The sequence below is a fragment of the Lepisosteus platostomus genome, chromosome 28 (assembly GCF_059453375.1).
Source record: "Lepisosteus platostomus isolate fLepPlt1 chromosome 28, fLepPlt1.hap1, whole genome shotgun sequence".
In the NCBI taxonomy this organism is placed as follows: Eukaryota; Metazoa; Chordata; class Actinopteri; order Semionotiformes; family Lepisosteidae; genus Lepisosteus; species Lepisosteus platostomus.
In genome coordinates, this window is record NC_142638.1 from 7,656,176 (window position 1) to 7,670,433 (window position 14,258).

Genomic DNA, 14,258 nt, shown 5'->3' on the forward strand with positions numbered 1-14,258 from the left:
GTTCACTGCACCTCTTTGTAGTTTTGCGACCTGCCAGTATAGTCCAGTCGAACCCTTTTTCAGGGAGATGATGAAGACGCGCCTGGACTATGAAAGGTATCTCGGCATGCCCAGAATAATGGGCCTATTCCCTCTCGTGAAATCATCATTCTAGAATTTCATAATCGTGACCTTATGACCCCCAAAACACAGGAAAGTTAAATATATTCCTTGGCCATAGTTTCACAGAATGATGAATTGAGGGGTTTTTCGAGCTTTCTTCGTATTATAATATCCCAAGAAACACCAGTGGCGAACATTAACACCTCTGTCCTGACTGGAGTGTTGGGCAGGATAAAGACAAGTCACATCGTGGAAACAATGTACTTATATGCATATTTTAAGGAAAGATTTTTTCCTTTTATTCAGATTTTTGTCTCAGGCTTTTTAAACATCAAACTATACCCCTCACCCATTAGGTTCGACCACGATTTCGATACATTTCGGGTTTACAGGAACGGACCGTGCATCCAAGACCCGCCATCCTCTCCCGAACTTTGTGGAAAACGATCCTTTAAAAGGAAAACAACCACCGCGCATGGCACCGTGCAGATACAGATCAGCGGGGGGCACTGACATCTCATTCTCGGCCCTGCGTCAGCACAGCCTCGGAGGAGCAATAGGAAGGAGATTTATGACGGCCTGTACTGACGGGGCCAAAAGATGAACTCGCAAACAAGACCAAAAAGAATAACAACCGCGACAACAACTTAGTCATTAAAAATAGACGACATCAATATTGTGGAAATGATATATGTGGGATTGTTTCTTTTCTTGGGAGGGAGGGAGGGGAGGAGGGGGGCGGTGTGAGTCTTCAATGGCTCTGCGGAGGGAGTCTCTGGTTTATGGTCCTACTATAGTGCGCAGTGGTAATGTGGTAACCAGCGGGCGATGAGTTATTCTAATAATTTCCCTGGAGGAGGGGGCCGACCCCCCCTCCTCTGCACTCCTTGTGTGTCTTGCACACAGCGGCAGGTATATAAATCTCCCGGTCTGCAGGAGAGTAGCAGGAGATCGGCGCTGGCAGAAAGCACAATAAACAGGTGCAAAGACGAATTCAGCTGCTTCGCGTATTCGAAGAGAAGGCTTCGACTTCGGCACAGACATCCTTACCAGCCACCTGTAGCGCCCAGCCTTTTCTCACAGTAAGTACGCCCGCCGACTCGTACTGCGGTTTGGTCTCTCTGTTATTTAGTTTGAGGTTTTTGACTTTTCAATGCATTTTTTTTTTGTTGGCTGAAATAAGCTTATAACGACGCCCCAAGGGTGAAAGAAAGCCTGTTCTGACCGATTGTTCTCCGAACTGTGGTCCAAGTTGATTTAGCGAAAATACAAAAAAGATTATAAAAATGACAGTAATTGGATTAAGATCACACTTCGTTAAATTTTCTTCCGTGTGTCTTTAAAACCTTGTCTACCGTGAACTGGTGGGTAGTTTTCAAAACGGAGGAAAACTTCACCAACTTCGTAAGAACGGTCAAATTCATTAGAAATTAATAGGTAGGACTACTGGTTGAATGTCGGCTTGAAAACAATCTTGTTGCGGTGAAGATTCTCGTCTTCAGCGTGATAAATCGGGGCTCGATGGCTTTCAGGACCAAGGACAGCTCTCGGGCTCTCCAAAGTATGTCGTCAACTGTGCTGTTGAAACAGCCTCTTCTCGGTCTGTATTTCGTTGCTTATACCGCGATTATCGTCAGCAGACAAGTAGTGCAGTATGCAAACACTGATGTCGCACTCAATCTCCTGCGTTTCTCTCAGTGCCATATATCAATCCTATCGTTCTCCAACAACGAGCTCGTATCTTCCTCTTAATCTTCTTTTAACATGTTTTTTTTTATTTTGGATTCGGGTTATATCCCCCACGTGGACACACACGGGTACGTGATTTAGGTGTTCAAAGGCGCTGAACTTGTAGAAAAAAAACAATATTAAAGATTAGTCCACTAACAACTCTCATCTAATCTTTGCTAATTAATTCAGAAAATAGGTAAATAGATTACACTTCAAATCACCGTTGTTATAGATCAATTGAGGCATTCTGTATTCGCTTCTTACCAGTAATATTAATGCGAGTATTAACTGTGTTCTGTTGATAATTACTGATGACAAATATATAACATGAAAAATTACCTAGTGAAATTTTCCCGTTCGGAAATTCGATACCTTTCGACAACAAACAATAAATTAATCGAAACCTCTGCAATAAATACGGCGGTCAGTTCATACATTGCTTAAGATATCACTCCTCTCGCCCGAATCACTGAATTCGGTTGGAAAAGTTGATCCTATGCTAAATACAAAATAAAACGCTATAACGTTTTCCATGAATTTCAACGTTTTTTTTTTAAACAGGAAAAAATGAATATATTTAGACGCTTATTTTGTTGTATGAAATACCATGTGTGCAGGCATTTCGTCCATTTTCAATTCACTTGTCCTAATAAGAGTTGCGCCGTACACAATTTTGACCTCGGCTTTTCCGAGTTCCGTAATATATTGTTTTCTTAGACAGCGCCCGTGAAGTCTTGGGATCCCAGATCATTTTGCAAAAAAATAAAGGCAAAGAAAGTCCCCAGACCAATTAGTTACAGCTGGTTGTAAAAAAAAATACTGAAGAGATCAATCTTCCGATTGCGGCTGGAACAGGCTAATCTCTTAGTTTCTTATATGAGTTGTGTGTGAGCTGTAAAAACAGCAGATTAGAGCCGTGCGTCCAATCGTCCTCGGAAAATGAATATCAAAACTCTTGGAAATAAACGACGGCGGTAACCCGTCGTCGACCTGCTTGGTGCGCCTATTTCTCTGCACAGTAGAAAGGTGCTTTCGCACCGGCGGCACGGAGCTTTCCAGAGCCCGTAGCGATTACTGCCGGGGAGAGCTCGGTCCGACTCTCAGGGCTGTATCTGGGTTCTGAACCGCAGATGGTCGCCGTCCTGAAGCCCTGGAGCGCTATGATCGCGCTGGTCCTCTGCGTGCTGGTGTGCCTCGGCGCCTTCGTGGACGCCTACCCGCCCAAACCCGAGAACCCGGGGGAGGACGCTCCGCCCGAGGAGCTGGCCAAATACTACTCCGCGCTCAGGCACTACATCAACCTGATTACAAGACAGAGGTGAGTACGCCTTCCTCGTAGCCTGCTTCTTGGTCCCAGGTTGCTATTCGGCGTCGGTGCGCATGTAGCGGACCTCGTCTGAGACTTGTCCTGTCGTCACCAGGTCGTGGCTTTCACACCTGAACTGCAGATTGTTGCTTTATTTTTCTTTATAACCTTCTTAGCCTTAACATGCCCGTTTACTGCCACGTAACTTTGGGAAACGATTTTGTGAAACGGAATGGGACGACACATAACTACAGTCCCCTGGTACTTCAGTTTCGGACTGCCTTTCCGGAAAAGTACCGAACAGTAGTCAGATAGGTAACCCTGACAGTTCTTTTTTCCATGAACCTGAGAGGCGAAAGTCGGACGATCTCCGCTTCTCTCCATTGTGGAATTGAGTTTAAAAGCGACAACATACCACATGAGTTCATTTTTGCAGCTACTGTACATCGACGGTAACGGGGTTCTGAATCGTGAAGAAAAAATAGTTGTAAAACCAACAGAAAGCACAAACTTCTATTACTACAGTCCTAACTATATAACGATTGTAAGGATAACGATAAACTACTGTAAGCAATCGGTCCACCTGAGCAAACAAGATGGTTGTAATTTTGACACCCAGTAACGCAGAAAACTGTGTAATAGGTGCCGTTTATGGACGGATGGCCCTCCTGCACATCAAACAGTCCGATGTAGTAACTGTGAACTCCAGGTTAGTGTAGTTGTAGTTCTGACCATTGAGTACAACTGTTCTTTGGGGCGCAAGTTAAGTAAGCGAAAGTGTTAAAAAAAAGTTTTGTCCAAAACTGAGGGGGCGGGACAGCTCAGTGAAGTGGCGCCGGGTCTGGTAATATATATTTACAGCTGTGATGCGGAGGGTTTAGTAACCCGATTGTTCCAGAAAACATTAGGTTAATGCAACAGTGTTGGCTCTGTCTTTACATGACTCGCACTGATGCAGGCTGAAAGGTATTCGCGAAACTGCATACCGTTTGAGAGCGGTTGTATGAGCTGTGCTTTTCCTGATTTAAGGCTTTGCAGTGTGACATGACCGCGGGTGAGGTTCACTCCCGTGGCGGACACGGATTAGTCCCCTGCCTGCTGTTCAGCTGCTTGTCGGCGCTCAAGAGGGCTGCGGCGCTCGGATCTCCCCGGTCTTGCGCCGGATGACCAAAACCGGGCTGCTTTTTAAAGCAGCGTCCCCAGCCCTGTGAAAGATGCACCAGGACGAAAATGAAAGGAGATGCAAATCGCTGTGAAAACGGGTTGACTCGAGTTACTGACACCTGCGATATATAGATTTGTAAACGTCCTTGAGAAATCTGTGGCTCTGTGCGGAGCAAGCTGTTCGCTCACAGCAAACAGAAAAAAAGGTGTATTTTATTTTATTTCCTCTTTTAGAGATTTTTTTTAAGGGAAGGTAATAACTTACCCTTCTAAATGAAAGCTTCCAGCTCTGTAATTTACTCCATTAAATGCACCAAAATATACTATGTAAACTAGAGGTGCTTCTGATAGGACATAAAACTTAGATGCTCTTAATATTTAGGATTTTCCTAAATATTTCCTGTACAGTATTTTCCCTCAGGACCCATTTTTATTGGCCTTTCTGTTTTTAATCTTTCTTGCAGAAGAGCAATAATGTGATATAACCAAATGCACTCACTGGAACCAGAAAGCAATTTATTGAACTTCTTATTTGCTTAGGAATGGATGCAGGGAGAGACACACGTTCTTCTTATGCACAGTTTTGTTTGGTAATTTTGGAAGTGTGGGTGACCCAGTGGCACAGTGGTTAGCATTACTGCCTTGTAGCCCTGGGTCCCTGGGGTGCTATCTGCGTGGAGCTTGTGTATTCTACCTACAGTATGCTTGTGTGGGTTTCCTCCCACAGTCTGAATACTGGTAGGTAAATTGGCTTCTGGGGAAACTGGCCCTGGTGTGACTGTGTGTGTTTATGTCTGAGTGTGCCCTGCAATGGGTTGGCATCCCATCCAGTTTGTGCCCTTCTTTCCACCTGTTGCTTGCCAGGATGGGCTCTGGCACCCCCTGCGACCCTGAAATGAAAGACGGATGGGTTTTAAAGTGCCTCCTTCAGGTTACAAGGGTGGCCTGGGATTACTGCACAGCAGAACATGGGAAAAACGTGTTTGCTTCAACAGGAACCTACCCATGGCTAGACCCACTGATTACATTCCAGATTAGATTCCTCTGGTGCTGGTGCAGCACATTCTATTCTATTGATATTTTATAATACTGCACAAGAGCATGAAACGGCAGTGGGCCATTGTTGTACTCTGACATATAACTGGTAGGGTGTAGCTTGAGGAGTTCATACAGACAAAACATCTGGGCTTGCAAATGAAAGATCCGGTGTACGGGATGCCACAGGAAGAAGGTTGGTGAGCTTCTGGTTGGCTCTTAATCACGGTACGGGTTTGCACCCGAGTTTGAAGTCTTTAATCCAGGCAATGCCTGTCCAGACCTGGGTTTCCTTAATCACAATCCTTGCCTAAAATTCCAAACTCTGCCACTCATCTGGCTGAGCCTCTCAGGGGCTGGAGGGAGTTGAGCCAGCTTGGGTTCCTCTGCTTTTCCAAGGTCCTGAGACGCCCCTGTGATACTCAGGGTGCTAATGATTCAGGCACTAAGGCCCTGTGGGTCCTTCGCTGTGGGGAAAAATGAGAAATGGCAGCAATTGTGCTTGGATCCTACCTGGAAAATGCAGTCAAATTAAGAACTGGGCAGTGCCAACGTGGTGGGTAGGAACAGAGAAAGATCTTTCTATGTGACTCTTCCAAATTTTGGAAAACAAACAAAAAATGGAATGAGGAGGCATGCCGAATCAGAAACACCCATTGAAAATGGCTAAAGAGTGTTATCCGAAAGGCTCAGAATGACTTACTTACTGTAAATGTCAGCTTCAGAATTCATTTTTTGATGTTTCTTGTCATAAACTTAAAACCACTTTGAAACTGTAGCTAGCTACTCATCTTATAGGTTACAGCTGATAGACATTGAGACTACCAAGGTGCTTTATTACAAGTGGGAGAGCCTGTTTCAGTTCATGAAGCCCTATTAAACAGGCAATCAAAAGTCTGCCTCACAGCCCAGGAAGGAAAACAAGGTTGGCAAGTCAGAGAAGGTGACATTTCGCTCAGTAGTCATTAAAACTAATTGCCCCAACAAAGAGCTCTGTTGTCTGAAATTACTTCCCAGCTTGACGGGAGCAGGTCAGCCCCGATTGGAGACTTCACTGCCGACAGCAGCACTTGAGGGAATTGAGATCGGTAATGGAGACCAGTAACTCCACAGATGAGTCACAGAATCATTCTCCTGGCGTGACAGTGGATGGGGGTTTCAGACGGGCCAGTGACATTCGAGTGTATCTTCCTTTACATTTTCTGACGCTGAGTGCTATCTATTTCCGATACCGGAGAAAGAATGGGGTTTCTTGCTCAGAACCACTGCCGTCTTTTGAAACACTTCGTGAGCTGGCCTGTTGTTTCTGCTGGCATGTGGGCTGGGCTGGGGCAGTGAGTGAACAGCCTGGGGCAAACCGGCGCAGAGATCCCCCTTAGAAATAGAATTTCAGCCTGTTGAAATTGTCAAAGTACTCGAGACTGGTAATTGACAAAAACCTAAAATGGGACAAATGTTGTGACACGCTCTATAAAGAAGGCCAACAGAGACTCTTCTATCCTAGAAAACTCAGCTACTTTAAGGTAGATAAAACAATCCTTACACTTTTCCACAAATCATTCATTGAAAGTGTCTTAACATCCTGCTTCGCTTATTGGTTTGGCAACATAAGTACAGGTAACTGTAATAGGCTGGGTAAATCAGAGAATATAAGTGGCAAAATAATCAGGAATAATCAAATCAATTTAAACATCCTTTACAGAGGGTGACTAAGGAAGCCAGAAGCATCAGGGAGTGTGTGTCTCACCCCCTCCATTGTGAATTCACACTTCTCCCATCTGGGAGATGCCTCTGTGCCCCCAGGTGTAAAACCAACAGACTCAGGAAATCTTTCATCCCCACTGCAATCACACTCTTAAACAACGCAAAGTGACTACCTTGTCTCTTGTTTCTTCTCTCCTGTAACACGACTGTATTCTCTTCCCTTTTGATGATGTGTATTTGTCATTGTGTTGTGTTTAACTGTGCCGTAAAACACATTTCCCCTAGAGAATAATAAAGCTTGAATTCAATTGAATAGAAACCGTCTCCTGCGTGCTGGCCAGCTTCCATCTGTAATCACAACAAGAGCAAGTCCGACAGGTTTACATAGCCCACTTGTCCATCTCTCTTAATATCCCTCGTTATGTGAGGCGTTGAGCCAACATTTGCCTTTGCTATTATCTGCCATTTATCAAAGAGCAATTCACCAACAGCCTCACAGTACCTCACTGGAAACAAGTGAATTAAACGCCATTCAGGCAGGCCCTGGCAGTGAAATGTTTGTCACACTGAGGAGATAAAAGCACAGTGAGGCTCCATTAGGAGCAGGACAGGGGGAAAAAGATACCCAGAGATGTTTAATGTCATTATATCCAGGCCAGGGCTTTTTTTTCCCCACTGGGACTCCATTGCTGGGTTTCTAATTACTCTTGTCTGGCAGTTTTAGTCTCCTCTTTGGAGAAGTGACAGGGCGCTGTGCACTGGCAATGGGAGTGGAGGCAGGAAGACGGCCATTAGACACTCCGTCTGTGCAGAGAGGTTCATTAGGGGGCTGTTTCTGTCAGACCGGCTGGATGTGAGTCAGGGTCTGCGTGTGTATGGGTAGGGTGGGTGTGGGGGTGTCACGCTACTGAGATTGTGTTTCGGTGGATCTGAGTTAGTCAGCTTTTGTGGAGCAAGGTACAAGAAACATATACCTTTCCCCGCCTCCTGATATTTTTGCTGTACATAACCATCTAAAAATCAGTTACTCATTATATGTACAAAATGCACATTGGCTGAGCGGCACCTGTTCTAACATCAGTGAATCCTTCTGTATCTGCCACACGGCTTGTTTGTCTTGCCAGTACTTCTCAAAGCTTGTATGATGGATTAACACATCCGTCCATGCTTTTCCACTATCCCTCTATGCTGTGCTTCACTCGTACCACAGTATACCACGGTAAAGCCTTATGTGGTTAGGTAGATAGGGGTGAAGTGACATGATACTTCTTCTGAGGAATAGTGGGGAAGAGTGTTTTGCTTCTGGCCAGTGATGTGTTGTTTCTCAAGGCAGAGAGTATTTCTAAATGCACGCGACAGTGAAAAGGAATATCCCTGTCAGTTTTGACAACGTGCATGAGAAGCAAAACCTTATGTGCAGAGCTGCTGTCTGATTTCACCAAGATGTAGGAGTTTTTTGACATTCTGATGGAATTCTAATATCAGAGCGTGTTGTGTTGACATTCTGCTCTGTTAATTAACTCGAGAACTGCACTCTCTACTGTGTAAGACTCCACTGTTACTCAAAACGGAGTGGTCCAGATCGACTTCCCTAATTTCATTTTCTTCCAATTCCCCTCCATGCCTGATTTTAAGAGCATTATTCCCTCATTTTTCACTACACATTTCTTTCCCACTTTTGCAAAACATCATTCCCAGGCCTGATGCATTCCTGCCTGAATACGGACGGGGGTTTGAAGGTTATAATCTCGGAATCTCATGTAACCATTTCTTGAAGAATCCCAGATGGTCTGCTTCATTCGTGAGGCTGGGCTGCATGTTCCAGACACCCACAACTCTTGGTGTAAAGCTATGTGTCATTTTTTTTTCTTTCATTGCAAACCCTGTAACTTTCCTCCTATGCTCTAGATACGGCAAGCGGTCCACCCCCGAGGCGCTGGTGTCAGAGCTGCTGTTTGGTGACAACTCAGAGCACAACCAGCGATCAAGGTGAGGCACAGCACGCTGTCTCTATGCCAAGCCAGCTGTAGGCTATATTGTGGGAAGCAATTCACTGCATCTTGACAATACGTCTCCATAACATTCAAAAAGCAAAGGATGCTAGGGTAGATCAGGCAGCAATCTGCAGACTCGCAATTGTCGAACAATTATTTTTCCAGCCACTTGTATTTGTAAACTAAGAAGCCACAGTGCAGCTGCTTTCGTGCTGCACGATCCGAAGGAAGAAAAGAGAACCAGCATAAACATAGCCAGAAGCCTGTACTTCCACACTAGATCTTCTCTGCCTGAAGATAACCTCAGATCTTTGAATCACACCTCCTGCCCCAGGGAACAGAAATATATAAATGTGACTCAGGCCTCAGAAAGAGGGGCAGTGCACTTTCATTCCAGTATGATTCTGGTGAGATCAAATGATGAAATATTTTATTGTCAGACTGTTGAAACAAAATTAAAACAAGGATGGAATATGATTAATCTGATATCAAACATTCATATTACTCCTTTCACTTTAAATGGTACATTCCATTTAGTTTCACTATAGGATGCACATGCTACACATAGGCCCAAAGCACTGTGTTGGACAGCTCTTTATTTGATGTGTTTTATATATTTTGGGCACTCATGAATCAGGATTTTCAATTCCCAATCTGTTTTTGTACTCATCCCTCAAAGGGCCGCAGATATGACGCTGTTATAGCCATCAGTGTGAGGACTCATTCGTTTTTAACACCTGGGACTGATCTGCGATGGCTGTGATTTACAGCATTAGAAAAGGAGTCTGTTCTCCTGAATCATTTTCAAATGCAGTGAGATGACATCCTCTCAGCTGCGTACTGTATGAAGTACCCTCGCTGTGTAAAATCAGCCTCCTGTGGTTGTGAGGAAATGGTGAAATGTTTGGTCACTCCATGAACATCATAATAATAATAATTTATAATAATTCCTTACACTTGTATAGTACACTGGACACTCCACTCAAAGGCCTGTACAGGCCTCCACCAGCACCAGTGTGCAGCCCCACCTGGATGATGCTCCAGTACACTCCCCCCACACCAGCTCTCAGTGGGGAGGAGAACAGAGTGATGAAGCCAGTTATTAGGAGGCCATGATTGGTAAAGGCCAGGGGGAGATTTGGCCATGACACTACTCTTGTCTAAAAGCAGGTGTCTTTTTACAGTATTGTTTCCCCGTCACTATACAGGGCCTTTAAGACCACACAGACCACAGGGTGAGTGCCCTCTACTGGCCCCACTAACACCACTTCCAGCAGCAGCCTTAGTTTTCCCCAGGAGGTCTCCCATCCAGGTACTGACCAGGCTCACACCTGCTGAGCATCAGTGGGGCTGCCAGCTGGGAGTCCTCTATTTGGTCAATGAGGTGTTTGGTTGAGTAACTCAGAGCTGAGAGACCCTGGACACTTGAAGTTCATGAGGACCCGACTCAGGCCAGTTACGGCAGGAAGGGCCTGGACTCACTTCCTGTCCTTTATCTTCCAGGCTCGACGACTCCTACATGTGGTGATTCCTGCCTCTTCCTCCTCCTCCTCCTCCTCCTCCTCCTCCTGTGCCCCTCTCCTTGTGTCCACCACGCTGAGGGAGCCCAGCCCCGCCACAGAGGCCCGCCCTGTGACGGACGAGTGAACGCCACCAAACTCCAGCCCAGCTGTCTCCGCATGTTCCTCTCTCTTCCTCCCCTCTCCTCTTCCTCCCTTCCTCCTGGCTCTCTCCCTCTCCCCCTCCCACCTGGCTTCTTACTACACAAAGACAATTGTACATAATTTATTAATGAATAACAATAGAAAATTAAAAAAAAAATCTTCAGCCATTTGGCGCTATATCTTTAAAGAGAATATTCTTTTTGTTTGTATTGTATAAATGCTTATGTGCAATTAAAAGTTTAATGAATGATTCAGATAAGACGTCATGCGCTTGATTATTTCACAGCAGCTGAACGGTGCTGTTTCTTCTGCTGGGGTGCTGGAATCATCTGTCACTTATTGACCAAAACAGTGTTATGCCCAGGTAGAAGCAAAAGGAAATTCAGTGCCAATTTACTACCAGTTTTTGAACAGCAGACGCCTTGGTATTTTGGAAAGGAACTGCTTGGAACCCCACCTATGGAATGGTTCATAACACGAGGTGTCCCGACATCAAGACCCCCCCATCTATGTGGGCTTTCAGGGTTGGGGGGGAGATGTTGAATATCCATTGCTCCACATACAAGCTAGGATTCAGGAATGTGCACATGCCTTTAGGATTCTCCCAGAGACCGGTTATATCTGTGTGAGTTACAGTACATATTCAACCTGCAAATAGGGAAAACTAAACCAGAATTTCTCTCTTGATTGGCTGCTAAAGATTTGTTCTGTGCGAGAACAGTATTCTCAGCTGTCAATGACGGGCGAGAGCCTCTCTTTGTAACTCAAGCTGGCTCAGCGGTACTCTTCCTCCAAATCAGTAGTATTCCATAGGCGTGGGGCCATATTTACTGGACAGCCACAGCAGGCCAGCATCGATCCAGCACGGTTAGCTTATCAAGGCCAGTTCTTCGAGAAGGTGCGTTTTCCACAGGAGCAGAGCGGAAAGACGAACGTGCGTCGTCTTAACGAGATAAACGGCGGGTCTCGCTGGAAATGAAACTCGCTGAGAGGAGGATAACTGCCTTCAATAAGCTGCGCGTCGAGATCGAAGAGCTGTCTCTTGAGGCGAACAACTTAAATTCGCATTTGAAGCAAAAAACAAACAAACCACAAAACAACTTTTACCTTATTGATTTACAAAGCCCGACCTGAACTGTTAGTTTGTTATCGCTTTGCTCTGACTCTTGGACCGGGAGAAACAATTCCGAAACGGTGCATTTAAGAACCTGACGAGATGTAATTAGTTCAGGTGCGCAGGCTCCTAAGGAACAAGTAATAGATTTATTCCATGCTGAAAAAAGAGGAACAAAAAAAAAAACACACCTGAAGAAGGCTCCACGGCCGAAACGCTGTTTTCTTTATTTTTTTCAGCATGGAATAAACCTATGAGATGTAATTAATGGCGAGCCAAGGCCTGACGATGAGATCTGCTAGTGTTCGAGGTTAGGGTTTTAAACGGTAAGGAGAAGATCATGAATATTTTATCTGGTCTCAGTTCATGCCATGCAAACTGTTCAATTAACAGCTGCGTGAAAACAAAAAAATGAATTAAAGATCGGCGCCTGAACGCGGATTCGCCCAATTGTACCGCGCCGGACTCACATTTAGTAGAGGGTCTCGGTTTTCTATTAGCGTAAAGATGCAAATATAAATGAAAATAGGGTTATTTCACTCCTCTATTATATATTTACATAATAACATCGAGTGTATATTAATCTATGAAAACATAATAGTTATAAAATGGTAATGGCGCTGTAATATGCAGTAAATATTTGTTTTATACCTTCTTGTTTTATTCTGTAATAATAAAGTTTTATCGCTTAGTGTTCCAAATGGCAGCTTTTATCTTTGGTAATTTTACAATGACCACTTTTGCGTGTTACTATCCGTTCATAATAATGATAATAACCATTATAATGACTATTTTTGTTTGACTAAGGGTCATGAATGCTCAGATCGATCCAGGCCATTACAATAAAAACAGAACAGGGGGATCAATATCTGCCGCTTAATGAGGAAATGAAATGTATTTTCGATTTATTTCGCCGGGTATCGTCTTGGAAAATGACTTCCCAGATTGTCTGCCGTAGCTGGAGAAGGGAGCTACAAGCTTGATGACATCCTAGCAGCAAAGGGAAGTTCGAGCAGAATTCGCGAGGAAAATCTACAAAACTATTAAGGCAAAATCTGATTATAATATTGTTTGTAGATTTGGAACTTCTAACTAAAATTTCCTAGAAAATAGTTATTCTACCCCATGAAAAGGAAGAATTGGGGCACCTTCAATCTTATTAATATTTTATTGATATGTCGTCGCATTATCCAGGTGGGGCTGCAGATTGGTGGTGGTGTAGCGGAGTCCCCATTACCTGTCAATATAAGTGTAAGCAAGTATTAATTATTATTATTATTATTATTATTATTATTATTATTATTATTATTATTATTATTATTATTATTTCCTTTGAAAAAACATTTATCAAAATAACAGGTGACGGCTATGTGCGCCCTCGTGTGGACAGTTACAGTGCTGCAGTAAGACTAAAAATCGCTCTGCTTTAACTTGAGAGCTTTGCACTCGACACAGCTTTTTGCGTTAACAACCGACAGAGCTGTCGATGTTTTATTTGGGGGGGGGGGGGTTTCGGAGCTCTTGTTTCGCAGGGCTGGTTAAATGAAAGCCCAGCCGCGTCCCGCTCACCCGTCAGGCAGCCCTTCACTGTCTGCAGTAAAAGCCTTTGTCAAAACAATCCCAACGAGCTTCAGACGTCCAGAAACCCAAGGGAGAGGGAGCGGCGATATTATCTTGCACACAATAAAATAACATTGCTCTGCAGAAAAAGACGTGCTGTTAATGGAAACTCTCCCCTGGCTACACGTTGGAAATTGGAAACACTTTAATAAAAGCTTTCAGGAGTATTTATACTGTGATTAAAATATGGTTGTTAGGATTCTGTTTGGAGGGGCACAGTGGTGCAGTGGTTAGCAGTGAAGCCCCTAATTCTGGACCTGGGGTGCTCTTTGTGTAGAGGTTGTATGTTGTCCCCTGATTCACAGGGGTTTCTTATCACAAACGTGTGTCTGAATCTGTCTGCCCTGCGCTGGTCTGGCATCTCGTCCAGGGTGCCCCCTGCCTCGTGCCCACTGCTTGCCAGGACAGGCTCCAGCTCCCCTACGGGCCGTTAGAAAGTGACCGGATGGAAGGATACTGTTAGCGCGACTCCTAAGGAGACACTAGGATGCAGAGGAGTGTGGGAAGTTGCCTTCACCCTCCCCACAGGGCTGGGGGCCCAGGTCTGCGGAGCTGGGGGCTGCCAGCACAAGTGTCTGTCTGGATTTGCTGAAGCACTGCAAGGGCACTGACGCCTACTGGAATTGACAAGATGCCATAGTGGGTATCAATGTGACTCTGAGGTGGCATGACTCTACAGGGCTGTGTTTGTTTCATTCATGGCTAGGATCGGCAGACATAAGGAGACAGAACGATTTGAAGCCAGTTTGGTTGGTTGATAGATGAATCAGATAATAAAATATCCACCTTGGGGCACATACCGTGTCCATTCAGGATCATGGAAT

General features: G+C 44.7%; 1 protein-coding gene across 1 annotated transcript; it reads left to right on the forward strand.

The window, feature by feature from the left end:
* Window positions 1–1,024: 1,024 nt before the first annotated feature.
* On the forward strand, window positions 1,025–10,959 carry LOC148638742 (peptide YY). The gene is made up of 4 exons (XM_088622858.1): window positions 1,025–1,184; window positions 2,964–3,151; window positions 8,951–9,031; window positions 10,540–10,959. Exons 2-4 carry the CDS (start codon window positions 2,964–2,966, stop codon window positions 10,562–10,564), a joined length of 294 nt encoding a protein of 97 aa, XP_088478984.1. The 5' UTR covers window positions 1,025–1,184; the 3' UTR covers window positions 10,565–10,959.
* Window positions 10,960–14,258: the final 3,299 nt, after the last annotated feature.